The sequence below is a fragment of the Macaca mulatta genome, chromosome 16, assembly GCF_049350105.2.
Source record: "Macaca mulatta isolate MMU2019108-1 chromosome 16, T2T-MMU8v2.0, whole genome shotgun sequence".
Taxonomy (NCBI): domain Eukaryota; kingdom Metazoa; phylum Chordata; class Mammalia; order Primates; family Cercopithecidae; genus Macaca; species Macaca mulatta.
This window is the reverse complement of record NC_133421.1, coordinates 36,455,254-36,481,988: the sequence shown is the minus strand read 5'-3', so window position 1 is coordinate 36,481,988 and position 26,735 is coordinate 36,455,254. Positions and strand designations below refer to the sequence as shown.

The 26,735-nt window shown below is 50.1% G+C and overlaps 1 protein-coding gene across 3 annotated transcripts in view; it reads left to right on the top strand.

Annotated features, from left to right (window-relative positions):
* NOS2 (nitric oxide synthase 2) overlaps positions 1-26,735 on the top strand; it is a 43,629-nt gene that overhangs the window by 3,806 nt on the left and 13,088 nt on the right. The window contains exons 1-14 of one of the 3 annotated variants that reach the window (XM_077970564.1): positions 3,035-3,188; positions 7,096-7,180; positions 7,826-7,948; positions 8,948-9,096; positions 13,638-13,800; positions 14,592-14,683; positions 15,520-15,661; positions 15,790-15,929; positions 17,625-17,799; positions 17,890-17,991; positions 22,220-22,414; positions 23,390-23,472; positions 24,175-24,319; positions 25,605-25,709. In XM_077970564.1, the coding sequence (XP_077826690.1) occupies positions 3,082-3,188; positions 7,096-7,180; positions 7,826-7,948; positions 8,948-9,096; positions 13,638-13,800; positions 14,592-14,683; positions 15,520-15,661; positions 15,790-15,929; positions 17,625-17,799; positions 17,890-17,991; positions 22,220-22,414; positions 23,390-23,472; positions 24,175-24,319; positions 25,605-25,709 (1,806 nt within the window). In that variant the 5' untranslated portion in view covers positions 3,035-3,081. Of the gene's footprint in view, positions 1-3,034; positions 3,189-7,095; positions 7,181-7,825; positions 7,949-8,947; positions 9,097-13,637; positions 13,801-14,591; positions 14,684-15,519; positions 15,662-15,789; positions 15,930-17,624; positions 17,800-17,889; positions 17,992-22,219; positions 22,415-23,389; positions 23,473-24,174; positions 24,320-25,604; positions 25,710-26,735 lie in introns of those variants that run through there. The other 2 variants (XM_015118886.3, XM_077970565.1) reach the window with 2 other exon arrangements.

Below are 26,735 nucleotides of genomic sequence, written 5' to 3'. Positions count from 1 at the left end.
TGACTCCAGCTCCCCACACTGGCTCTGAGCTCTCTCCTGCCAACTGGACTTCTAGCAAGTCATGCCCCTATTCTAAAGCCTGCAGTGGCTCCCCATTGCCTGTCACCACGTTAAAGCTTCCACAGAGTTCTGAGCGCACACCCTACCCAAATGGAGAGCCCATCCCACCTGCCCAACCCAGCCTTCCTCAGCTCCCCAGTGCCTGTGCATAGCACGTTCCTCCCTCAGCTCATCCAGACACAACTCATCCCCTATTTTTCTCTTTTCTATTTTTATTTTTTAATTTATTATTGTTTTTAGACAGAGTCTCACTCTGTTGCCCAGACCTCAGTGCAGTGGCTCCATCTGAGCTCACTGCACTGCAACCTCCACCTCCCAGTTTCAAGCGATTCTCCCACCTCAGCCTCCCAAGTAGCTGGGACTATAGGCATGTGCTACCACGCCCCCTTAATTTTTGTATTTTTAGTAGAGACGGGGTTTCACCATATTGGCCAGGCTGGTCTCGAACTCCTGACCTCAAGCGATTCTCCTGCCTTGGCCTCCCAAAGTGCTATTACAGGTGTGAGTCACCGCACCTGGGCTTATTTTTTCTTTTCTTTTCTCTCTCTCTCTCTCCCCCACTCTCTCTCTCTCTCTTAAAACTGAGAATCTTGCTATGTTGCCCAGGCTGCTCTCGAACTCTGGACCCTAGTGATCTATCCGCCATCTTTCCAGATCACCCTGAATCTCTCTCTTCCCAAAACCCTTATGGTATTGGCTGCAGCCTTTAACCCTCATCCCCACACCCTCTGATAGCATTGCCAGTTATCCCTGTGTCTTTGGGGACTGACTTGTGTATTGACTTGTGTCTTTGGATAATTCAGGAAATGTGAGTTCAGACTGCAGAGAGGGCCCTGAGCTGCAGCGGAACTGTGGCAAACCAGCTCACTTGACCATCTTTTCCCCCCTCCTCTTCATGCTGGGGTGGGCTGGCGGAAAGGATCCAGTTGGATAGAGGAGGGGATGAAGAAAAAAATATCACACATCAATTCATTCAACTCTCCCAACGATCCACAAGGAAGGAATTTTAGTTATCCCATGTTAAATATGAGGACCCTGAAACCCAGAAAGTTGAAGTAATTTTCAAGATCTCATAATTAGCAAATGACAGAACCAGGATTCAGATCCAGGCAGTCCAGAGGGACCCCTGCATGGGGCTGCCACCTTTGTGTCCTGGGCATGTCCCACTCCATTGACGAGTACATGGGATGCCCACTCCCCTGGCTCTGTGCTGGGAGTTAAGATACCAATGAAACCCTTCTGCTCATCAGTGAATTGTTTGAGCCACTTATTACTTGCATACACCACTGCTAAAAACAATAGATAACAGTTATAAGGTCCTTATTACTATGTCAATAATGAGACAGGAATTATTATCCTTGTTTTACAAGATTGAGTGACTTACTGGAGGTCAATTCCTGGAAAATGGTCGAGCTAAAGTTTGAATCAAGTCCAAACTCATAACATCTACACTATCTGTGCTCTCCTGGAGGGCCTACTGTGTGCTGGACTGTTCAAGAGACAGAGAAAAAAGACCCAGTTCCTGCTGTCAGGAAGGAAATGGGGAAACGGATGTCTTCCTCGCTGGTTTGGGAGATGTACATGAAGAATACGATGTTAAAGAGTTGGAGAAATTGTGTCAGGAGTAGGTGGGATAGAGAGTAGACAGGAGGTCGTAGTTGTGGGTGTACTGGCACCATGCTAGAGGCCTCTGCTGGGGAGACTGCAGAGGCGCCTGGGCTGGCTGTAGGGTGGGGAGGAGTTGGGGGGAGGAGGTACATACACTCAGAGTGCAACATCCACTCGAGGGAGGGGTGATGATACTGGAAGAGGAAGCAGCTGTGCAAAGGGGATTTCATCCTGAAAGCGATGAGAGCCAATGAATGTATTTTGATTTTAAGAAGTAATTTTCTAATCTGTTCAGGTGTCATGAAACCAAGAGCCTATTCTAAGTGACTGATGATTCTATACCTTTGTAAACAATTAGGAAGTGAGCATGGTGTGTGTGTGTGTGTGTGTGTGTGTGTGTGTGTGTGTATGTGTGTATATTTTAGAGACAGAGGCAAATGTGGGAGCATCTAGGTGAAGACACATGGAATTCAGAACTAAGTCAAGCTACGTGTTGCTAGCTGGGCTACAGTCGGCTTGAAATAAATATGTGCCCTCTTTCATTCTGCTTTAACTGGGGTTTTGGATTTAATGTGCTTGCATACTGCCAGGAGGGCCCCCTGCATGTTGAGGTCCAGGGCTGCTGCCCCATCTGGTCTGGACCCTACCTGTTATCTTGCTTGAGATAAGGAGCAACTTACAGGTGGAGCGAAGTCAGGAGGCTCTGCGCAGTCCAGGTAGCAAGGACAAGGGGCCTGCAAGGCACCCAAGGCGGTTTACGATCCCTCCTGCAATATTCCTACTAGAAGTCACCCCCAGCCCAGTGCTTTCTTTGGTTTCTTTTCTGGAATCGCACAGAACATGCTGTATATAACAAGTGATATAATACTTCCTGGGACAGCCTTGTGAGGTGGTGTGAGCTTAGGCTGGGCTGTGGCCCTGGGGCTGCTGTGTGGCCCTGGACAAGATCCTTAACCTCTCTGGCCCCAGCTAATGCCTCAATAAAGTGGAGATGACAACGTAGAGCTGTCGTCTCCACGGGATTGAACGAAATGACAGAAAGAAAATTTGCTCTGTAAACTAGAAAGCATCGCGCAATGGGAGTAATTATGATAAGCTTTATTGTGATTTTATGGGGAATAAACAAACACGAGGCCCAACACCACCCGGGCCTCTTAACCCAGACACAGTCCAGTGCCATCCAAACTCCGCGGCGGACGCCGGCTGCGGCTCCCTGGGTGCTTGGGTCCCGGGATCGCCGGGGAAGGCAGGGAAGGAGGGGCAGCTCGGCCCCGGACATAGAGTAGGTGAAGAGCCCCGGCCTCTGTGCGGCTCGCCCCGCCCCCGGGGCGGGGGCTGCGGGCTCCGAGCGATAAAGCGCGGGCCCTGGGAGGCGCAGGGAGCCTGCGGATCTGCGCCTAAGAAGCCGGGACCATGCGCGAGGGGTTGGGCGCGGCGTGCGAGGCTGCCGGGCCCCGGCTATGCCGGCTGCTCTGCAGGATCCTCCGGCCGAAGCCTGCCTGCTGCCTGCGCGGAGCCAGGTACCCCGCGGCCTGAGGTCCGCCCTGGGAGGGAAGCGGTGGGCTCCGAACCCGGGCGCGGCCCCAAGCATCTCTGGGAGAAATCGGAGGGCAGGGATGTGCGCCCTGTGGGATTCCTGAGGGTTTACTAAAAGCGTTTTCCTGGTTTAGAACGCGTGAGAGGTCGCAATAATTCAGGAGCCCAGACTGCCCAGAGAAGCCCCCCATGCTCTATGAGAGGCGTCTATGCGGGCTGAGTTGCGCTGCGCATGTTCCAGCACTTGGGAGCTTTTGAAAGTTTTCAGCACTGAGGTTGAAAGTTGCTACACTCTTTGGATCAAATATGGTTAAGAGAGCAAGGAGGTTCACAAATGAGATCAATTTCCCAGGGCGTCATCCCCCCCACCCTCCCCATCTGTCCCCACCATCACCCTTGGTGTAAGGTGAGGTAAACAGGCAGGGAGGCGCCGGAACCGCAGGGGAATCTGGCCCCCAGGTCAGCCCAGGCAAGCAACAGTCTGCAGCTGTGACCGGCTCGGCTGGTCAAGGGCTTGTGGAAAGTTCTGGGTCTAAGCAAGCCACCACACTGCCAGCACTCCCCACGCCCCAGACCCCTTTTATTGATAGGGTCTCGCTCTGTCACCCAGGCGACAGTGGTGTCATCTTGGCTCACCGTAGCCTCCGCCTCCATGCTCAGGTGATCCTCCCACCTCAGCCTCCTGAGTAACTGGGACTACAGGCGCGCATCACCACACCTGGCAACTTTTTTTTTTTTTTTTTTGGTAGAGATAGGGTTTCACCATGTTGCCCAGGCAGCTCTTGAACTCCTGGGCTCCAGTGATCCACCCACCTCCGCCTCCCAAAGTGCTGAGATGACAGACGTCAATCACCGCGCCCGTTGCCAGTACTCTCTTTGAATGCAGGTCCCTGAGGGTCCTCAGGACCCTGCACTGCTGTGGGTTTAGTCAAATTGCATGAGCGTCTGTGGGGTCGGAATCAACCATGCGATAATTTGGAAAGAAGTGTCCAGATCGTGAAGGTGCTCACCTGGCATCTGGTCACCCTGTCACCCTGTCTCCCAGCAGCCAGACAGAAGAAATGGTGTGGGAGGGAACTGGGCAAAGCTTTGTTTATTCACTTTTCAAATTTAAAGAATTGTCCAATTATGAAAGGAATTCGTGATCACTGTAAAAAGTTGGAAGAGGTGGAAAAGTATAAGAAAAGTTAAATTGCCCAGGATCTTATCAGTTAATGCTAGTCACTGTTAACATTTACTAACATTTTCCTGAGGTGTTTTTCAGTGCTTGTACGCGTGCGCGCACACACACACACACACACACACACACACACACACACAGCATCAGACCACTTATACAGTTTAAGGCATTATTCATATGAGGGCAAAACTAGACACAGTCTAACATCCAGCCATGGACGATGGGACCAGGCTAATCGTGGCCCATCTGTAAAGTGGATTTTTAGGCAACTTTTAAAAATGATGCTTTTTGAAATATGGGGTAAAATGATTATGTTAAATGTACAAAGGCATTGCTTCTCAGTCTAAACAGTACTGTAGATATTTCTGGTCTGAAGCTTCTGAAATTGTCCAACTCTACTTCCAGAAATAAGTGAGAGGAAGCAAGAATGGGTGCAGGGTGGGTGCTGGGGTGAGGGGGAATGGCAGAAGAGCAAGGGGGGCAGTTGCCTCCCTGGGGACCCCATCCCTCATACATCTTCCTGTTGAAGCAGCCCCATGATGACTGCTCAGCCGTGGCTTACCTGTTCTGAATATCCAGATTATCATATATATATATATATATATATATATATATATATATATATATATATTTTTTTTTTTTTTTTTTGGCAGGCCACACCAGTCTAGACTAGATGGGTGTTTTAAAGAAAAACTTATTCAATGACACTTGTTAAAGAACAGTATGGAAGACTTTATTTAGGACCATCTTGATAGGTACAGGGACCTGCTGCAGTGGGGTCTGGCAGTGGAGGAGAGAGATTGGGCCCAAATCCAAATACAGCAGGAGCCAGTGGGAATTTATAGCCAAAGATCAGGGCAGGGTCTGTGGATGGAAAATTACCAAGAAAAACTTCAGGCATAGGGGGAATTCTGCCTCACCAACCTAACAGGATTCTTGCTTAGGACAGGCTAAGGTGATCAGACATCGCCTGGGGGAGGATGGAGGACGAGGACCCTGATCAGATGGGGAGGGCGACAAGCTATGGAGGATGGAGGGTTCTTGTTAAACTGACTTTGCAGGGATTATTTTGCCAAAACTGCATTTTTACAAGGAAATGCATGGATGGGCCCAGCAGAAGATTCAGAAGTCTGAGTAAAGTTTGGCCAAGCAAAGCATCTTTGCCATGTGACAATGGTTGGTCACGTGGAAGGCCCTTTACGGGGTTGTGGAATCCCTTGATTCAGATATAAGTTGCTTTCTGATGCGTACTTACATCCTCTTTTAAGACAGTATCTCTTTATAGTTATGAATCACTTACTGCTACTATGTAATGTACATAATTAATTATATAATGGTAACATATAGTCATTTTTTTCCTATAATAAAAGCAATACATGGTCATTTATCCCATTTCAACATCATAGATATGTATCAAGTAGAAAATGAGAGACCCTCATAATAGTCTCTAACCCCCTCTCCCTCTGATGCACAAGCATGCACACACTGGAAAATACTGCCAAGAACATGGAATACAATACGCTTTCAAACCAAGGTGCCCTGGTGGGATGATTCTCCCTAGGGGAGGCATGTGTGAGTGGTGACTATTCAGTTTGCGTGAATGAACCTGAAATCCCAAACGAGAACAAATGGTTTCTGACCAGTTTCAGAATACTGAATTTTAAAGTAATCTTTAATTTAAAAAGTTACTTTAAGTAATGTTTAATTTAATTTTTAAGTAATCTGTAATTTAATGCTAAGTTTTACAATGCTTGTTTTTACCTCGGTGAAGGTGACTTGACATCTTAGATTTGTTTTAAAATAATGATGAGGCAGGGAAGGTATAGTTGAAATGAGATTGGCAGTGGATTGATCACTGTTGAATTGGGTTGAATCTGGATAAAGGGCCCAGGGAAGGTTATTGGACTCTTCTCTCTAATTTTGTATGCTTAACATTTTCCATAATAGAAATGTAGAATACGAAGATAAATCAAGTGTTTTAAATAAAAAAAGCTTAAGTCATGAAAAATAAGTGACTGGGGCTGGGCGCGGTGGCTCCCACCTATAATCCCAGCACTTTGGGAGGCTAAGGCAGGAGGATCACTTGAGGCCAGGAGTTTGAGGCCAGCCTGGGCAGCATGGTGAAACCCCATCTCTACCAAAAATAGAGAAATTAGCCGGGTGTGGTGGTGTGTGCCTATAGTCCCAGCTACCCAAGAGGCTGAGGTGGGAGGTTCACTTGAACCTGAGAGGTGGAGGTTGCAGAGAGCTGAGATCATGCCGCTGCACTCCAGCCTGGATGACAGTCAAAAAATACAAATATAAATATAAATCAATCAGTCAATCAATCAATCCAAGTGGCTGCTGGGCAATGCTGCTGGTCTGGGAGGCAGAGTTGTTGGAGCCATTCTCTGCCCACCCAGCCCCTGTGCCACGTTTGTACAGTCCAGAGGGTGAAGGAGCATTTTCCAGATCCTCTATGGGCTGCTGTTTGGGCCAGTAGCTTTGGCTCAGCTCTGCTCATGCCCTTTTGGCTCTGCAGGAGGAAGAAGATAAGAGGAAGAGGGAAGGTGGGGATGGGGGGCAGTTGGTCAGACTGACCATGAACACTTCACTCCCACCCTCCGGACTCAGTTTCCCTATTTGTCAAATGAGGGTACTGACAGAGGGAACTCCAAGAGCCCCCTCCACCCTCAGATACCCCATCTCATACTAGCTGTTTCCTTTCACAGTCTAGTGACACAGGATGACCTTCAGTATCACAGCCTCAGCAAGCAGCAGAATGAGTCCCCGCAGCCCCTCGTGGGGACAGGAAAGGTCAGTGAGTCACATGGGTGTGGGAAGCCCCTTCCTCTCTGGTCCAGGCAGATGCAGGCAGAGCAGCCTGTTAGAGGCTGGGCTGGAGAGGGCAGGAAGCCAGGGTTTGGGTGGAGAGTGGAGAGTCCCAGACCTGGGGTGTTGGGGGGAACAGGTGGGAATGAGGAAGGGCTTTGGGAGAGTGGGACAACACCCAGTGGTCGGGAGTGGTGGCCCCTGAGGTGCACTGACAGCTAGCTTCTATCCCTTGGGTTCCATACCATTCTAGAGAGGTGGGCAGAGAAATGGGTGGGAGTGGGAGAGAGGGTGGCTTATATGTCCTTCCATGCTCCCAGGGAAGGAAGGCAGTGGTGCCTTTCTGTTCTCGGTGGTATTGGCTCTGACAGTCATCCTCCTCACCTCTAACTTAGTCCCTCCTACGGCAGTTCCTCTGAGGAAGCATTTGGCAGGGCCCTGGGTGAGGAGAGGACCCTGGCCAGTGGCCCAGGCACCTGGAGCTCTTTGCAGGCACTGGCCCAGGTGGCTCAGGGGAGGGACACCCTGCCCTGTGTGGCCACCAATAGATCCTTCCTCACTCCAAGACAGGGCAGGGGCTGGGGTCTGGGAGAGACCTGAGAGAAAACCCTGGCTTTTTTCCCCTTGCAGAAGTCTCCAGAATCTCTGGTCAAGCCGGATGCAACCCCATTGTCCTCCCCACGGCACGTGAGGATCAAAAACTGGGGCAGCGGGATGACTTTCCAGGACACACTTCACCACAAGGCCAAAGGGGTACGTCTGGGGCTTCAGGGAGAACCACCTTTGTCCCAAGCTGGTGAAGCTGCCAAGGCTTTGTGGATCAAACAGGCGTCCCCCTGGGCAAACCAAACAATCATCTGCTTGGGCAAAGGGGTCTGGAAACAGAGACATTCTTCACAGATTACAGTAGGCATCTGTGCATTTACTTAATGATGCCAACTCCCTGTTAACCACCCCAGTAGATAATGGATAATCCAGAAGGTCAAATAAATGATTGCAGAAACAAATTCATATCTTTCTTAGATTTCAGGATAATGTCAGGGAGAATTTTCTAACAGAACTGCTCAGAGCTGGACTGTATTACATCAGGAGGTAGTGAGCTCCCTGTCACTGGAAGGATTTAAGTGCAATTTGATAGATTGCAGAGGGGTTCAAGTACCCTGGGAGTGGTTGGACTAAACGTCTTTTCAGGCTTCTTTTGGTCATCTAAGTTTTTATTCTAACTTCAGGATACATTCTATGGTTGTAAAGTGGGGAAGAATGGACAATTTCAAGACCATGAAAGTAAAATGATTTCCCACATGCCCCCAAACCACCACAGTTTACATTCGGGTGTACTTCATTCGTGTGTGTGTGTGTGTGTATGTGTGTGTGTGTGTGCGCGCACGTGGGCCATCCTATGTCTCATTTCAGTTTGTTTTGGCCAAATACCAATATCGTGTTCCCATAGGAGCCATATTGGATTGACTTTGCTCTGGATCTGGAGCTGGCTGGGGAGCAGGGCCAGAGACTGAGTCCGGAGTACGGGGGCAAACCTGACTCACACCCACTGGGGTTCAGCCAGTGGAAGAGAGGAGATCTAGGTGGGAGAAAGCCAGGTGGACCCCAAGGAGGAGGTGCCACAGGGGTGGAGAGGAGGTGCAGGGAGCCAGAGCAGCCAGAGAGGAGCCAGGTGGCCAGGAGAGCTGGCCCCAGAGGAGGGTGGCAAGAGGCCAAATGGCCCACCCTCACCACCTGCCTCTGTCTTTCCAGATTTTGACTTGCAGGTCCAAATCTTGCTTGGGGTCCATTATGACTCCCAAAAGTTTGACCAGAGGACCCAGGGACAAGCCTACCCCTCCAGATGAGCTTCTACCTCAAGCTATCGAATTTGTCAACCAATATTACGGCTCCTTCAAAGAGTAAGGCTTGCCCGCTGCAGGGTCGCTGCCTCCTGCCCTTCCTTCTGCTCTCCTGTCTCCACCCATCGCCTCTGACCCTAGCTAGATAGCTTTCTTTTCCAGATTTGTGGTGTTAAATCACTATGGTTTTGCAGAGCGAAAATGGTTTTCGAGGGGAGAAGACCCTGGAGCGGGTTCTCATAATTGTAGGATAAAGTTGTACATAGTGATACCGGTTAAAAGTGACTGAATTTGAACCCTGGCTCCCACATTGTGTCTCAACATCCTCATCATATTAATGGCAAAAACTGCAACTACTTTTGCACCAACCTAATATAAAATGGAGAAAATAATAGAAGGTGGCTCGTGTGATTTTTGTGAGGATTCAGTAAGTTCAGAACAGTGTCCTGGCTTACAGAGACCTTGATTATGAATTAATATGGACCCTTTAACTGTGAAATATTTGAGACAGAAAGGATCTCTGAGGCCACCTAGTCAGGCCTCCTACAGGTGTGAACATGGAAGCTGGTGACATACTTGAAGTCACCTCATTCCAGCTAGAAGCCAGGCCACCTGACTAGGAGAGAGCAGGCCATTGCTCTTTGCCCCGACTCTGGTGGGATTCTACATTTCTGGAGTTCTCTTTTTTTTTTTTCTACCCAGTGAGACTTCCCTGAAGACCATGCTAGACATCCTTTATTTCTATGACCAATTGGTCATTTGCTTGACAGACACACATCAGGCACTGAGTATGCCCCAGCCTTGTGTCAGACACTGGAATACAAAGATTTTTAATTGTCATTTGCCAATTTTATTGCCAACATATACAATTTTAATCATCCAAAGAGAGGTTGTAAAGCACTGTGGCCTTCCCAGTTTCAAATCCTAGCTGTGCCCCTTACAAGCTGAGTAACCCTGGGCAAGTTACTTTGTCTCTCTATGCCTTGATTTTCTTACCGAAAATGGTGATAATAATAGTACCCACCTTGCAGGAGGAGGGTAGTCTACGGGAGTTTATAAAGATGAAAGGAGTTAAAGAATATAAAGAGCTGGGAACAATGCCTGGCCCATAGTAAGCACGACATAAATATTAGCCATTATTATGTTTTTAGAACACTGTGTTGTCCAAATAAAATATGTGGCTATGTAATTTAGGCCCCTTTAAAACTTTTAAAACAAAAATGCACGAAGAGATTGTAAGAAAGAATGTCTGAAGGAAATGGATTGTTTTCTTTTTGTTTGTTTGTTTTTGTTTTTGTTTTTTGAGATGGAGTTTTGATCTTGTTGCCCAGGCTGGAGTGCAGTGGCGCGATCTCGGCTCACTGCCACCTCTGCCTCCTGGGTTTAGGCGATTCTCCTGCCTCAGCCTCCTGAGTAGCTGGGACTACAGGCATGTGCCACTACACCTGGCTAATTTTTTTTTTTTTGTATTTTTAGTTGAGACGGGGTTTCATCTTGTTGGCCAGGCTGGTCTCAATCTCCCAACCTTGTGATCCACCCACCTCACCCTCCCAAAGTGCTGGGATTACAGGCATGAGCCACTGAGCCTGGCCCAGAAATGGATTGTTTTCTAGGCTGGGAGGGGAGTATAGATATTAGGGCAGAGCCTCACACAGCACTGCACCACATGAAGTGAGCCACAGACGTGTACCTGGGACTCCCTGGTGGAAAGAGTGGCTTCTGGTGGCACCACCTCCACTTTTCTTTTCTTTTCTTCGTCTTCTTTTTTTTTTTTGAGACTGGGTCTTGCTCTGTCTCCCAGACTGGAACTCAGTGGCACAATCTCTGCTCACTGCAGCCTCAATCTCTTGGATCAAATGATCCTCCCACCACAGCTTCCTGAGGAGCTGGGACCACAGGTGTACACCACTATGCCCAGCTAATTTTTAAAATTTTTAATAGAGACAGGATCTCACTATGTTGCCCAGGCTGGTCTTGAACTCCTGAGCTCAAGCGATCCTCCTGCCTCTGCCTCCAGAAGTGCCGGGATTACAGATGTGTGCCGCTGCACGTGGCCCACCTCCAGTTTTCTACAATCCTAGAATGTCTGAGCTGGGAGGGACCGTGAGTCTTCAGAAAACGCCCACATCTTCCAGGGTCAGTGGTCTTCAACCCTGGCTGCACAGTAGACTCACCTGGAAAGCCTGCAAAATTCTGATGGCAGGGTCCCTTGAGTCAAGGGCAGCGGAATCTTGGGAGGTGGGGACGAGGCAGACATGTGTGTGCTTCAAAAGCTCCCCAGGTGATTCTAATGTGCAGCCTGGATTGAGCGGCCTGTTAGGGGCTGCCTGCTTTGTGACTGCAAACTCCACAAGATCCTTGGCCTTTCAGCTCAGTTGTTAATTAATGAGCCTTTCGGGGTCCAGGGATTTTCCTGGATAGGTTTCATTGGGCCACGGTACTTATTTATTTATTTATTTAGCACAAAGCACGTGTGCACCACAACACTATGAGATTGGTATTATTATTATCCTCATCTTACAGACAAGGCAACTGAAGTCCACAGAAGAGATGTACCTTGCTCAAAGTCACATCCTCCGAAGCCCCAGAGTGGGGATTTGAACTCAGGCAGCTGGTGCCCGAGCCCTTGCTTTTCCTGTCAGTGCTCTAGTACCTAGTCATGTGACCTTGCAGGTTCCCAACTCTATTCTGGACCTGGGAGGCCTTGCTGTTGTGTGGAAGGCAATTGGGCGGGTGTTCAGAAGCCCAGTAGGGCTACAGGGCCATGCTTGGTGGTATTGGAACCCATTTGCTTCTCACAGAGGAAAACTGTATTTCTCCAAGTCACAAGTACATACCTTGAACCCCTGCTTCCCTGACCAAGAGATCCTGGGGTGTGGACAGGGAATGGCAGCCTCTGCTCACAAGGACCCTGACAGTCTAAGACATGACCAGCTGAGCGGGGTCAGTGGCCTTTTGTATCTGAAGAATCATAGCATATTTAGAGATTGTGACTTGCTGCATGTTACATTTAAATGTGTTCACTGATGACGAAAGCCACTCCTTTTTTCAGAGCTCATAGACATCATAGCATTTGTAATGCCTTAGAAACATGATTATATGAAAACGGCCGTCACATCTAAAACTCTGAAGGAATTGGATGTGAATGTAAAAAATAATCTTCTCTTGCATATGCACGTGCTGACCACCATGTGTGTTGGCGGTGTGGGTGTTATGGTGATCATTACTGTTTTCATGCTCGGATGCAGAGTGGGGAATATTGCTGGAAGCTTTGTTTGGGGAGGGAGGTCTCCCAGCAGTGGGGTGGTTCCCACCTCACCCAGCAGCTTCTTATGGCAGGGGTGTCCTTGGGGATAAATATCATCAAGTGTTTTGTCTTCGTGCTTTTTTTCTCTAATCAAGGAAAAGTTGTCGAGACACTCTTCATCCACAGAAAGGCCATTTTGTTCGGAGTTACCCACTCTCCTTAATCAGGAGTTCATTCTTTAAATAGTTTTGATACTGTTTCAAAGGCTTTGGGGCTGATTGGAAATCTCAAAGTGGTTGTTGTTGGTGGTGTGTGTGTGTGTTTCAAAGCCTTTCTGACTGAGTCCCTCCCTCCCTTTGGGATATTTTTGAAGTCTGGGAGGGGAGGAGAGAAGCAAGTTTAGAATTGCATATGGAGTGACTGAATGAGCAATTCTGAGGCTGAGGAACACCATGGTTTAGAGAGACTATGACGTGGGCAGCTCTTTTCTGGCCAGGCCCTGGGACGCTGCAGACTGAGCTCCAATAGCCAGGTCCCAGTCCTGGCTTGACCAGGCTCCTGAGAAAGGGTGGGCAGGCCCTCAACATCTTTGGGCTTACCGTCCCCGCTAGGGTGGAAGGTGGAGGGTCACATTGCCAACAGTTAAGAATCTGGGCTTGGCATCAGGGCGACCTGGGTCTGAGTCCTGACTTTGCTCTTTTCTGTACTTATGTTCCTGGGCGTGGTACTTAACCTCCTAGAGCCTTGAGATCCTTGGCTATAAAACAGATGCGAAAATATCTCCCTCCCAGACTCAGTGAGACCCTGCCTGCGAGTTGCTTCACCCAGTGCCTGGCTCATGTGGGTACCCAGTACACGGGAGCTGCCACGGAGGGGCTGGCCCATCTTCTCTCAGCCATGTCAAGGCAGGAGGGCACTCTCCTAACTAATGGAGAGGCAGGACATTGCTATGGCTGGATGGGACACTCCTCCCAGGCTTGCAAGTGTCTGAGAAGGATTGCACCCCTTACTGAGATGAATATGATTAAAGAAAAAGCACCTGAAAATAAGCAGCATTCCCATGGACTCAGGACTGGCTGAGTAACATTTATAGGACTCAGTGTAAAAATGAAAATGTGGGCTCTTTATTTTAAAATGATTAAGAATTTCAAGATGGGGACAGCAGAGCAATAAGCGTGGGGTGCTTCTAGGCTAAGTGTGGGGTCCCCAAAGCCAGTCCTGGAGGGAGCTGTCTCTGGTGAGAGGCGTCTTGCCCTTCTGGTGTCCTATTTCAGTTCCTGCTTCTGTGGATTGAATCAATCCCCATGTAAGGCCATCTCATTGTTGATCTTCCTTCTGTCTTCCTGTCCCCCAGGGCAAAAATAGAGGAACATCTGGCCAGGGTGGAAGCGGTAACAAAGGAGATAGAAACAACAGGAACCTACCAACTGACGGGAGATGAGCTCATCTTCGCCACCAAGCAGGCCTGGCGCAATGCCCCACGCTGCATTGGGAGGATCCAGTGGTCCAACCTGCAGGTGAACTTCCTTAGACCTGAGCAGGAGAGAGCTGGAGGTGGCCAGGCCCTGAGCAGATGGCTTGGAACAGCCACACAGAGCTGTGCCTAGGCCTCCTGGGACTGAAGCCACGGCCCTGGACCCTCTCTCACATTCCCAAATGTTGAGATGGGGCACCTAGAGTCCCTCTCTAGAAGCCTTGAATCGTGTTTCAGCACCAGAGTTTCTAGCTGCCCGTTCTCTATTGTGTTAAATTCAGGAGACTAAATGCCATCATTAGAGTAAACCACGACCTTGTTTTTATTACTCTTGAGGCCGTGGTGCTGCAAGATGTGTTGTTTTCCTCGAATGCTTGAATTCTTGGCTCCAAGAGAACATTTTATTTAGCCTAGCCTCCTAGGCCATCTTTTTGTTGGGGAATCATTTGTTGCAGGATAATATTGAAAGCTCTTGGACAGAGAAATCGATTAGAACTGCCAGTGAAACCAACTCTGGCTGTGTAATATGTGCTGGTGTGGGAAAGGACCTAGCCTGGGGCTGTAGGAATCCCGATTCATGTGCTTTCAAGTCAGGTTTTCTTGGAATTCTGGCTTTGCTGGGATCATCTGAGTGGAGTTGCCTGTGTTCCCCTAGAGGGCAGCTATGAGATGGGAGTGGTGGTGCAGATGGGAGGCTGCACTCTTCTGCATGGTGTTGAGTGTTTGAGTGTTGAGTGTTTCGGCTGCTCCATTGGTTCCCAGTGACTTCTGATCAGCCTCAAAGCCTCTGTCTGCCCAGTCTTTGATGGGCATGGTCTGGATGGGCTGTTGTAGGTCTTCGATGCCCGCAACTGTTCCACCGCCCGGGAAATGTTTGAACACATCTGCAGACACGTGCGTTACTCCACCAACAATGGCAACATCAGGTCGGTGCACGTTTCCCGGGGCTGCAGAGGGGCTTGCCTTGCCTGAGAATCTCAGCCAAAAGATGCAGCACTTGGGTCTAGGGGAGGCATCTCCAGCTCCAAGAGAAACCAGAGAGAAAGGAAAAAGAGAAAGACTCAGGCTTCTTCGGGGACCTCCAGTAGCGAGCCCAGCCCCTGTGAGCTCAGCTCCCATCGGCAGCCCATGCCTTTGGTTTCCTTCTGACGTGGAGCCATTTGGAGGGGATGGAGAATCTTTAAGTAGTAACTGCTTCACTATTCAGGGTTGGGGCTCCCATTTTTTAGAAGGGTTGGGATGTTAAGAGGTTACCTTCCTCTCCCAACCAATGAGATCACAGCTAATAGGACTGAACAGCTCATTCAGTCATTCATTCATCTTTTTGTTCAGCAAGCACTCAGTGCCTACCTAATGCAACCCAACACAGGACTAGGCTGGGGGAGCAGGAGGAAGGTGGGGTATGGGGGGTAGGAGGCAGAGTGACTAGAACCCTAAGATGCTGCTCCAGCTGCCATGAGCCTACGACCTGCACTAGACAGGCATCTAGCTAACTCCACTGCAAAGAGGGAGACATAGGGCAGCGAAGGAAAGACTGGCAAATCAGCTAACCCTGCCTGATGGATGGGAAGGCCCCCTTGAGGGGGTGGGCCCTGGGTCTTGAGGGAGGGCAGGAGGAGGGGCATGTCAGGAGGCTGGCTCAGTCAGCTCGGGATCAGGGGCTGCAGAGCAGGTAGGGTGGAGGGGGAGGTAGGGCCAGTGCAGGATGGCTGGGCCCCCATCAGGGCCAGGTGGTAAACAGCACTGTTCCTGTCCCGGGAAGGTCGGCCATCACCGTGTTCCCCCAGCGGAGCGATGGTAAGCACGACTTCCGGGTGTGGAATGCTCAGCTCATCCGCTACGCGGGCTACCAGATGCCAGATGGCAGCATCAGAGGGGATCCTGCCAACGTGGAATTCACTCAGGTACCCAGCCCAGCCTCAGCCCCTGGCCCTGGGGGCAGGGAGCCCCGTGGTGAGCGAGTGACAGAGTGGAGCCCAGAGGAGACACGCAGTCCGGGCTTGCAGACTCACAGGCCTGTCTTGTTCCCCAGCTGTGCATCGACCTGGGCTGGAAGCCCAAGTATGGCCGCTTCGATGTGGTCCCCCTGGTCCTACAGGCTGACGGCCGTGACCCTGAGCTCTTCGAAATCCCACCTGACCTTGTGCTTGAGGTGGCCATGGAACATCCCAAGTAAGTGGGCTGAGGGTGCTGGGGGCAGGGGTGAGTCAACACACAGCTCTTCTTTCCTAAGTGAGGCTCCAGCCCTCAGGCCCCTCCGAATACCTCCCCTAAAGCCCAGCCAGCAGCAGGTGACACTCAGGGGGCTGGCTTTCAAGGACTCTTTTGTCATTGTTGCGTTCTGCAGCCAGTCTGCACTGGCACCTCGGGCCTCAGACAGGATGATTTGTTGATGCTGAGGGGAAGCAGAGGCTTAGATGCACGCGGCCCCAGGAGCTTGGGAAGCAGTGACTGCAGGAGAGGAATGCGTTGAGATTCTGGAAAGGAGCAGCCCAGGCCTCTTCTGCCCTCCTGACAATGCTCTTAGCTGTCCCTCTCCTGTCGGGGGCATATAGGGCTCCAGTGACTTCAAGAGTCCCACTGGCCCAGCCCCTGCTCTAGGCAGTTCTCATAATTGCAAAAATACCTCTGCGTATTGAGATTTACTCTCTCGCAGACATTGGGCTGGGCTCTTCTTCCTGGCCATTGAATGAACTGAATTCAGTCCCAACTCACAGCCTTTGTACTCCCTGTTCCCTTTGCCTGACATGCCCTTTCCTCAGAATTTTTCTAGGCTCATTTCTTCTTGTCAAAAGGCATTTCCTATAATGCCATCTCCTGTGAGAAGACTCTCTGACCACTCAAGCTAGAGGAGGGCCCCCTTACCCTCAGTCTAACACATCATCTTGTTTTTATTCCTTATGTATTTGTTTACCCATTTATAATCTAGAGTCTAGACATTAGACTATAAGCTCCTTGAGAGTGGAGATCTTTTCTTTTCTGTTCACAATGCATACCCAACAGCTAGCAGAGTGCCTGGCACATAGTAGGTGCTCAGTTATAAATATTTGTGGAATAAATGAATATACAAGTGAATGATATTACTAGCTTTATAATAATTCCATGAATTTGATGCTATGATTTCTATTCTGATAACGAGGATGTTGAGGCTCAGAGAGGCTAAAAACATCCCAAGGTCACACTGCTAGTCAGTGGTGAGGCAGAAGTTGAACCCCGGCTTTCTGACACTGGTGTCCTTAATTGCTCTATTGTGTTGCATTCTCAGCATTTAGCACAGAGCCTGGCACATACTTGATGCTTAATATGGGTTTGCATGAATGAATGAGTGCAGGAATGCATAATTTAATAAATGGCACCCTGTGTGTCCAATACGTCTCTCGGGCTGGGATTAACTCAGAATCAACTCTTGGAAAGGAGTTTTCTTGTTTGACTCTTTCTGAAGCTTTTTTCTTGGTGGGAAGGTGGGGGGTCAATGGGAGGGCAAAGGTGCAAAAGTGAAGCCCCCAGCACCAGACATGGTGGTTCATGGTGGTTCATACCTGTAATTCCAGCACTTTTGGGAGGCTGAGGCAGGAAGATTGCTTGAGGCCAGTAGTTCAAGACCAGCCTAGGCAACATAGTGAGACTCTACAAAAAAAAAAAAAAAAGAAAGAAAAAAATTAGCTGAGCAAGGTGGCACATGCCTGCAGTCCTAGCTACTTGGGAGGCTGAGGCAGGAGGATCGTCTGAGCCCAGGAGTTAAAGGCTGCAGTGAGCTATGATTGTGCCACTGCACTCCAGCATGAGCAATGGAGCAAGACCAAGTCTCAAAAAAAAAAAAAAAAAAAAAGGAAGGCCCCAGTTAAATTGTGTCTGCCTTTTTGCCAGATATGAGTGGTTTCGGGAACTGGAGCTAAAGTGGTACGCCCTGCCTGCAGTGGCCAACATGCTGCTCGAGGTGGGCGGCCTGGAGTTCCCAGGGTGCCCCTTCAATGGCTGGTACATGGGCACAGAGATCGGAGTCCGAGACTTCTGTGACGTCCAACGCTACAACATCCTGGAGGTAACACAAGCAGCCCAGCTGGCCAGCTGGAGATGTGGGCCTGGGGGTGGCTCCAGGGACTGACTCCCCGCTATCACTCTGCCTCTGTAGGAAGTGGGCAGGAGAATGGGCTTGGAAACGCACAAGCTGGCCTCGCTCTGGAAAGACCAGGCTGTCGTTGAGATCAACATTGCTGTGCTCCATAGTTTCCAGGTATGTCTGGAGTTTTGTGAGTCTGAAGACTTTGTGGTTAGAAGCTCATCAGATCCAGTGACTTATGTGATGCTTACTTTATAAGTCAGCCCCCTTGCTCACTCTAGAGGTCCAGCAACAGGCAGCTCTTCACCTCCAAGACTGTTCAATCCCTGCACTTGAGCACTGAATTCTGTGCTCTCTCAATCGCTCTAGGACTTCACTGCCGAAAATTTCCCTCTTCTCTCTCTGTATCATCAGTGTCTCTCTCTGCTGAGTCATTCCCAGCAGTGTACAGACAGGCTCTCCTAGCCCCATGTCAAAAAATAAATGAATAGCTAACACGCAACTCCTGCCAAACCTCAGGCTCCCTCCAGCCACTGCCTCACCTTTCTGCTCCTTTCTACAGCAAAACTATGGAGAGATCTCATTGCCATTCCTCATCCACCAGCTGCTTCAGCCTGGCTGGGTGACAGAGCGAGACTCCACTCAAAAAAAAAAAAAAAAAAAGAAAGGCCTCCCTGACTATGCCATGTAAAATGATACCCTCGCCCCACTGCCAACCTGTCTCTCTGTGTTAGTCCTTTAACCATTTTATTTTTCTTCAAAATACTTCCTCATACAGTTCCTGGCATTATATAGGATGTCGACTTTTTTTCCTTTTCCTTTTTTTTTTTTTTGGGACATCATCTCACTTGGTCACCCAGGCTGGAATGCAGTGGCATGATCACTGCAGCCTCGACCTCCAGGGCTCAAGTGATCCTCCCACCTTAGCCTGCCAAGTAGCTGGGACTACAGGTGCACACCACGCTTGCCTAATTTTTGTATTTTTAGTAGAGATGGTGTTTTTCCATGTTGCCCAGGTTGGTTCTGAACTCCTGGCCTCAAGTGATCTGCCTGCCTCAGCCTTCCAAAGCTCTGGGATTGTAGGCATAAGCCACTGCACCGGGCCGGCTTTCTTTATTGTTTGGTTTTCCCCACTAGAATGTAAGCGCCATGGGGCAGGGACCTTGTCTCTCTGTTTGCTGCTGCACCTCTAGCCTGGAAGAGTGTCTGGCACATGGTAGATGCTAAAATAATGTGTCTTGGAAGAATGAATGATGAGGGCCACATCCACATTCTCGCCTGGCATAAACTGGGTCTTCAGTCCTGGTCTGATGCGTGCATGAATGAGTGACGCTGGGAGGGGACCTATGAGCTGTGGCTGCTCTTGCTTGCTGTGTGAGGGTGACAGCCTCCACCTCCTCTTAAGCCCCCACACAGCCACTGGGCTCCTATGTAGGGCTAAGCCCTCTGGCCCATCTGCTGTTCTTACCCATGGAAACACTTCTCTTCCCTGTGGGAAGGAGGCCTGAGATGAAGGAAGATACTACTTTAGAAGCCACAACCATTGCCATAAAGCTGACAGATGCCCTGGAGACCCCACCACTGGGCAGTCATTCATTCATTCGGCAATGTTTTACTCAGGGTTTGCCTGGTGCTGGGCACTAGACTGGGCCAAGGATGTGAGTGGTGAACAGAGTACAGATGAGCACACACTGTTCCCCATGACTGGGTCACCCCATAGGCAGATCAGGCCTGTGCTTGATGGGGGAGGGGAAGATGGAACAGGAAGAGCCCCTTGGTGTCTCGGGAAGGGCTGGCCTCGCACCACACATCCTGACTCCTGGGGACTCCCAGCACCAGCCCTGATGCTGGCAGGATGTGGATACGTCCCAGAAAGTCCGTGAGCCTCTGCTGTCTCCTGACCGTGGCTGACTGTGTCCTTCCACTGCCTGAGTGTCTCCGGGACTTCCTCACCACCCTTCTTCAGGGTAAACTTCAAAAGATGGGCCCTTGTTTCCTCTCTGTAAAATGGGGATAATAGTGCCTCCCTCACCTGAGGATTGTAGGAGTTAAGTAAAAATGCATACAAAATGTTTAGCTGCACTGCCTGGCCCATAGGGAACACTTGGTAAGCAATGATTTTCTTACTATTTATTATGTTGTCATCACGATCATGGCTACCACTGAGATTTTTTTTTTTTTTTTTTTTTGAGATGAGCTCTCCCTCCGTTGCCTAGGCTGGAGTGTATGGTGTGATCTCGGCTCACTGCAACCTCCACCTCCTGGGTTCAAGCAATTCTCCTGCCTCAGCCTCCCGAGTAGCTGGAATTACAGGATTGTGTCACCACGCCCCGCTAATTTTTGTAATTTTAGTAGAGACAGGGTTTCACCATGTTGGCCAGGCTGGTCTCAAACCCCTGACCTCAAGTGATCCACCTATCTCTGCCTTCAAGTGGTGGGATTACAGGTGTGAGCCACTGCGCCCATCCCGTAGCTACCACCGAGCTTAGAACTGATCTGGCACCCAGGAGTTGCTGTGACTTGGAAGAATAAATGAATGAGAGCCCACGTCCACAAGAGTGGTGGCCGGACTTGTATATATACATATAGAACTTATATATGTCTATATAATTTACAAGGCATGGCTGGACTTCCCAGGCCTGACACCAGCTGGGTCCCCTCATGCCTCCCTACCTTGACTCATGCAGTGCTCCACTCAACTAACTTGCACACCTCTCACAAGACTGCCCTCCTCTCAGGAGCCGCTCCCGAAATGCCCTAACTCGCGCTGGGCCTCTGTTTGGTATTGTGTCCTCTCCTCTGCCCTTCCCCAGCACCTTTGCCTGCCTCCATCAGAGTTTCTGTCAGGCCATGTGAAAATGCCTGATTTTCCTCTGCTTCCCACCCAGTTAGACTAGACCATAATGCATAGAAGGGGTTGTGTCTTTCCCTTCTATAACGCTGATGCCTTATGCAGTGCCTGGCAGATGGAAATTATAAGAGCAGCTAACATTTATTAAGCACCTACTATGCTTTGCTTATTTCAGCTTATTGCATCCTTTCAACAACCTCATGATGTAGGAACTTTTTTTTGGAGACAAGGTCTTGCTCTGTCACCCAGGCTGGAGTGCAATGGCGTGATCATGGCTCACTACAGCCTCGACCTCCTGGGCTCAAGCAATGCTCCTACCACATTAGCCTCCCCCATATCTGAGAACACTGGCATGTGCCACCACACCTGGCTCATTTTAAAATTTTTCATCTTTTTTTTTTTTTTTTTAAGACGGAGTCTTGCTCTGTCACCCAGGCTGGAGTGTAATGGTGCGATCTTGGCTCACTGCAACCTCCGCCTCCCGGGTTCAAGCGATTCTCCTCCGTTAGCCTCCTGAGTAGCTGGGATTACGGGTGTATGCTGCCACCATGCCTGGCTAATTTTTATATTTTTTAGTGGAGACGGGGTTTCACCATGTTGGTCAGACTGGTCTCAAACTCCCGACATCAGGTGATCTGCCTGCCTTGGCCTCCCAAAGTGCTGGGATTACAGGCATGAGCCACCACACCTGGCCTACTAATTTTAAAATTTTTATAGAGATGGGGCCTCACCATGTTTCCCAGGCTGATTTCAAACTCCTGGGCTCAAGTGATCCTCCCACCTTGGCCTCCCAAAGTACTAGGATTATAGGCATGAGCCACTGCACCTGGCCATTATGGGAATTCTTATCATTCCCATTTTACAGATGAGCAAACTGAGGCTTAGGGAGATTAAAGAATTAATAGCTCAAATAAGAAGCCAGAGTTTGAACCACTATGTTAAACAAATGTCTCTTGACCGAATGGGTTGCCACAGACATAGAGGCCAGTGGCTGTCTCGCTGGACCATTCCATGGGGTCAGACCCCACAGCCTGTAATTTCAGACTGTGAGTGATTCGTCTCCCATACACTACAGTTCTCCCAATGCTTCAGACCTCCCCACGGAGGGGTCTGGCTCCTTCTTGGCTGAGGAGGCTACAACCCCAGGGAAGTGACTCTTAGAACTCTCCACCCATAAATGGCCGGGATGGTATTTCCTTTACCTGCCAAAAGGCGCTGTGGTTTGAGTTATGCAGATCCAGATAGAGCCATCTGATGGGAGTCTGGGGAGACCTGTGGGCATGAGAGGCTGGATATTACCCCCAAAGGGACATGGGACCTGTGGGCTGACCCTGGCTAATGTGCTTCCTTGGGCTCCTTCAGAGGCTCCACAAGCACCTACCATTTGGGTGTTTATTTTCAGCAGGCGGGGAGAGGGCCAGGAGGAGTTGCTCTCCCGTATTACAGATTGCCAGGCCTTCCCAGGCACCCTCCGGGAGCCCTGCAGCCAACCAGCCCCTCTCCCGATTCCCCCACCCTTATCGCCACTCCCCTTCTTGCCTTCTGATACAGAAGCAAAACGTGACCATCATGGACCACCACTCAGCTGCAGAATCCTTCATGAAGTACATGCAAAATGAATACCGGTCCCGTGGGGGCTGCCCGGCAGACTGGATTTGGCTGGTCCCTCCCATGTCTGGGAGCATCACTCCCGTGTTTCACCAGGAGATGCTGAACTACGTCCTGTCCCCTTTCTACTACTATCAGGTGAGGGGCCTTCCTCTCCTCTCCGTCCTGGGGGCTCAGGTGTGGCTGTGTGTGTGTATGTGCACCTCATGGTTACACATGCAGGGCACAAGAGCAGGTAGGGATATGTTGTTAAAGCTTTCCAGGCTTCACTCAAGGATGCTGAGCAGCCTTTGTGCATTTCCACGGAGAGTGGCACTGAAGGAAGTGCCTTCCACTGCACCCCTAGTGGCCTGTGGCTCGGGTGGGGGGGTCTGTCATTACACCTGCCTCCACGGGAGGGTCCGGCAACAGTCACCCAGCAGAGTGCTGAAGGGATTGGCTCCTGAGTCAGACACTATTGATTCTGCCACTTCCTAGCAATAGGGTCTTGGGTGGGTCCTTTCACCGTTCTGAGCCCTGATCTTCTCATCTCTAAAAGGGATGGGCTTCACTCCACGACAGGGGGTTGTACGGATTGCAAAGCTGGTGTATGGAACAGCTCAGCCCAGTGCCCAGCGCAGAATGCATTCAGTAACCATGAGCTATTGAGACAAGTTCATTTTGTGCCAAAAAGGATTTAAGAAGAGCTTCCTGCATCTACATGACCTCACACGCAGGGTGACTGCATGTCCTAGATTCTTGCCTGTTGTACTAGCAGCTCCTCTTGCTCTCAAAGGTGTCTCAGTTGGGACTGTACATTATGTCATTTGCCTGGTGATAAGATGCTAAAAGAAAAAGGGAGCGCAGCTTGTTCCTTCCAGGAGGACACTGATGAGAATAAGAGTGAGCTGCCCCCCTCAATGTGCAGGCTCCATGCTGGGCAGTGGAGAGGCAACTGGGGGAGAGGCAGCCACAGCCCTCCCTTGCAGGGGTTCAGTGACGGGGGTGAGGTGCAGGACAGCCTTCTCTCCCAGGCTCATGACGGGTGCGAAGGGTCCTCTACCACTCCAGCATCCGCAAGCTGAGCCAAGTCAGGACCCCGCCTTGCCCTCACATCTCCTTTCTTTTCTGAAGGTAGAGGCCTGGAAAACCCATGTCTGGCAGGACGAGAAGCGGAGACCCAAGAGAAGAGAGATTCCGTTGAAAGTCTTGGTCAAGTGAGTGGCAGTGACCAGTAGTGATGTGTGAACTGTGTCTCTTCCTTCTAGTCAGCCTCCGCCTCCAGTCCTTGAAGGGCGAGGAACACAGGGAATGGATATTCTTTTTGCTTTTGTTTTTGAGACAGGGTCTCACTCTGTCACCCAGGCTGGGGTGTAGTGGTGCCATCACAGCTCACTGCAGCCCCTGCTTCCTGAGCTCAAGTGATCCTCCCACCTGAGCCTCCCAAGTAGCTGGGACCACAGGTACAAACCCACGCCTGACTAATTTTGTCTATTTTTTGTAGAGATGGGGTCTCACAATGTTGCCCAGGTTGGTCTCGAACTCCTGGGCTCAAGTGATCTTCCTGTCTCAGCCTCCCAAAGTGCTGGGATTACAGATGTGAGCCACTGTGCCTTGCCTGGGAATGTATATTCTTCGTGGAATTTGGCTCCCAGAGGTCCAGTCGCCAACTCCAAGGGTCCCCTGCTACCATTGTTCCAACCTTCTCTCTCCTCCATTTTCCCAAAGGGGCCTGTAGTAGTGGGTGAGGGGAAGAAAAGGGTGAGTTGTCATGGTGCATGGCTAGTGAGAAGCGTAGCTTGCTTTTCCCTTAACCTGCCCCACATTAAACGCTGTCCTGTCCCATTCCCCTGGTCCCCCATTTTCTTCTGGAAGGCTGACTTAGCACATAGCACCTGCCTGTCTATCTGTCCCCACAGAGCTGTGCTCTTTGCCTGTATGCTGATGCGCAAGACGATGGCGTCCCGAGTCAGAGTCACTATCCTCTTTGCGACAGAGACAGGAAAATCAGAGGCGCTGGCCTGGGACCTGGGGGCCTTGTTTAGCTGTGCCTTCAACCCCAAGGTACCGGCTCAGTGGGATGGCTGTTGTTTTTTCTGCTTGTGTGCAGGGGAGTCTAGGAAAAGTTAAAACGATTTCCCCACTCCTGGGTGTCTCAGAACCTTGGATATGCTAACGTGCATGAGAAATCTGCAAGAGAAGGAAAGACGCGTGCAGGGATTTCCAAACTTACACAGCAGATGAGTTTTTCACGGTGTTCTGGAGAACACATTTTGAGGAACACTTTCACAGTGAATCCAGGCCTCAATATACATCAGTTGTTCTAGCTGAACTTTATTCAGGCTCACTGAACACCTGCTCTGCAGGATGCAGTGCTACATGTGAAAGGGGGGAGATGAGTAAGCTGCAGATAAACAAGAAAAGGCCACAGAGGGTCTGTCTAAGCTCTATCCCCTGCCTTCAGCACTGACAGATAAAATCCTACTCTTAGGGATTGGTGGCCCCATACTAGGCCAGCTCCGGGCTTTGAGGATCTCACAGTGAGTGACTCAGGGCCAGGCCTTGCCCTCGGAGAGCTCTCCAGTATACAACTCACTCTACCCTCCCAGCGCCCTGCAAAGCAGGTGTCAATGTCATTGTTAATGCACAGAGGAGGAACCTGATGGTTAGACAGGTTGATGGGTTTTCCAGGGTCGCACGGCTTCTGGGAGATGGATGTGACCCTGAGGACAGGGCACAGGCCAGTGTAATGCCACGATGGCATGAGCTGTGATCTGTACCACGTAGAGGCCTAAGCCAAGAGGGAACTGACTGATGACCAGGTCAGCCAGGTCGCTGAAAACACCTCTTGGGTCTAAGCCTCACCTGCCAGCTCCCAGGAGTCCGGAACTGCCAGGAGAGTGGTGGCAGGTCCCCCATCCTCAGCTGGGTGGGCCCGGATAGAATAACAAGGCGAGGGCACATTGCCCCGGCCATTGCCTCCAGGCGCCGCTGTGACCTGCTCATTCCAATTTTGTGGAAATATTTCCACATACACAGAATTGCAAGTAGCAGTGGACATGGTGAGAGGTGTTTAGACATAGGATAGGCAGTGTTTTGGAGACAGAGCCTCCAGGGCTTGCCGATGGGTTAGCCACAGGGCTTGAGCTGGGAAGGAGAATCACGGATGATGCGTTCAAATTGGTTCATTCACCTCCTCTGTGCCACGCTTGTGCCAGGCCCTGGGAGAGACAGATGAGCGCAGATGAGCACAGGAGCCGCAGACTGGGGACAGTGTGGGAGGAAGCCCAGGGTGTCTAGGCAGGGTAGGGAGGGCCCTATTGGGAGCTGAGAGTTGATGTCCATCCAGGTTGTCCGCATGGATAAGTACAGTCTGAGCTGCCTGGAGGAGGAGCGGCTGCTGTTGGTGGTGACCAGTACGTTTGGCAATGGAGACTGCCCCGGCAATGGAGAGGTGGGTGGCCTGAGGTCTGGATGGTCTAGGGGGTGATCGCACACAGGAGGACCCAGGAAAGGGTCTAGGGGATGCAGCATGTCCTATATAGGGCGTTTGGGTGTCACTGCTCAGGCCACTCTGGATCAGGTCATTTGCCGGCCTCTGTCATAATTATTGCCATATGGGAGGGCCCCCTTTCCTATGATATATTTAATATATTTCTGTGAATGGCCTACCTGTTCGTATTTAAAAATTCATATTTAAAGGAAACTTGTATCACTCTCACAAAAGGAAAATAGCAAAACATAAATTCAATGAAAACAAAATGAAGTTAATGAATTTTAGCTAGATACTATTCCTAACCAAATCCTACTCTTTCTTTTTGTGTTTGTTTGTTTGTTTCTATTTTTTTGGTTTTTTTTGAGAAGGAATTTTGCTCTTGTTGCCCAGGGTGGAGTACAATGGCGCGATCTCGGCTCACCGCAACCTCTGCCTCCCTGGTTCAAGTGATTCTCCTGCCTCAGCCTCCCGAGTAGCTGGGATTACAGGCACGCGCCACCACGCCCGGCTAATTTTGTATTCTTTTTTTTTTAGTAGAGATGGGGTTTCTCCATGTAGGTCAGGCTGGTCTTGAACTCCCGACCTCAGGTGATCTGCCCACCTCAACCTCCCAAAGTGCTGGGATTATAGGTGTGAGCCAACATGCTCAGCTATCTTTGTTTTTAAAAAAGAGTGACAGGCAATGAGAGAGGTATTAAAGGTCTATTAGCACCAATTTGAGACTGTCTCTCCAGTGCTCAGAAGAATGAAAATGTAATTGAAGGGGAAGAACTAAAAAATAAATTATGAAAAGGGAGTAAATACTCACCATGGGATTTGACGCTAGTTCTGCTGGGTCACACACCTCCTGGGATCGTCTTGGGTTCCTGGAGAGCCCGCCTGATTTCAGAGACTATAGGACCAATTGCTGTTGCTTCTACCAGGTTCCAAACCAGAAGAGAATCACGGCCCATTAGGAGGCCCTCTGGAGATGCCCTGCTATAA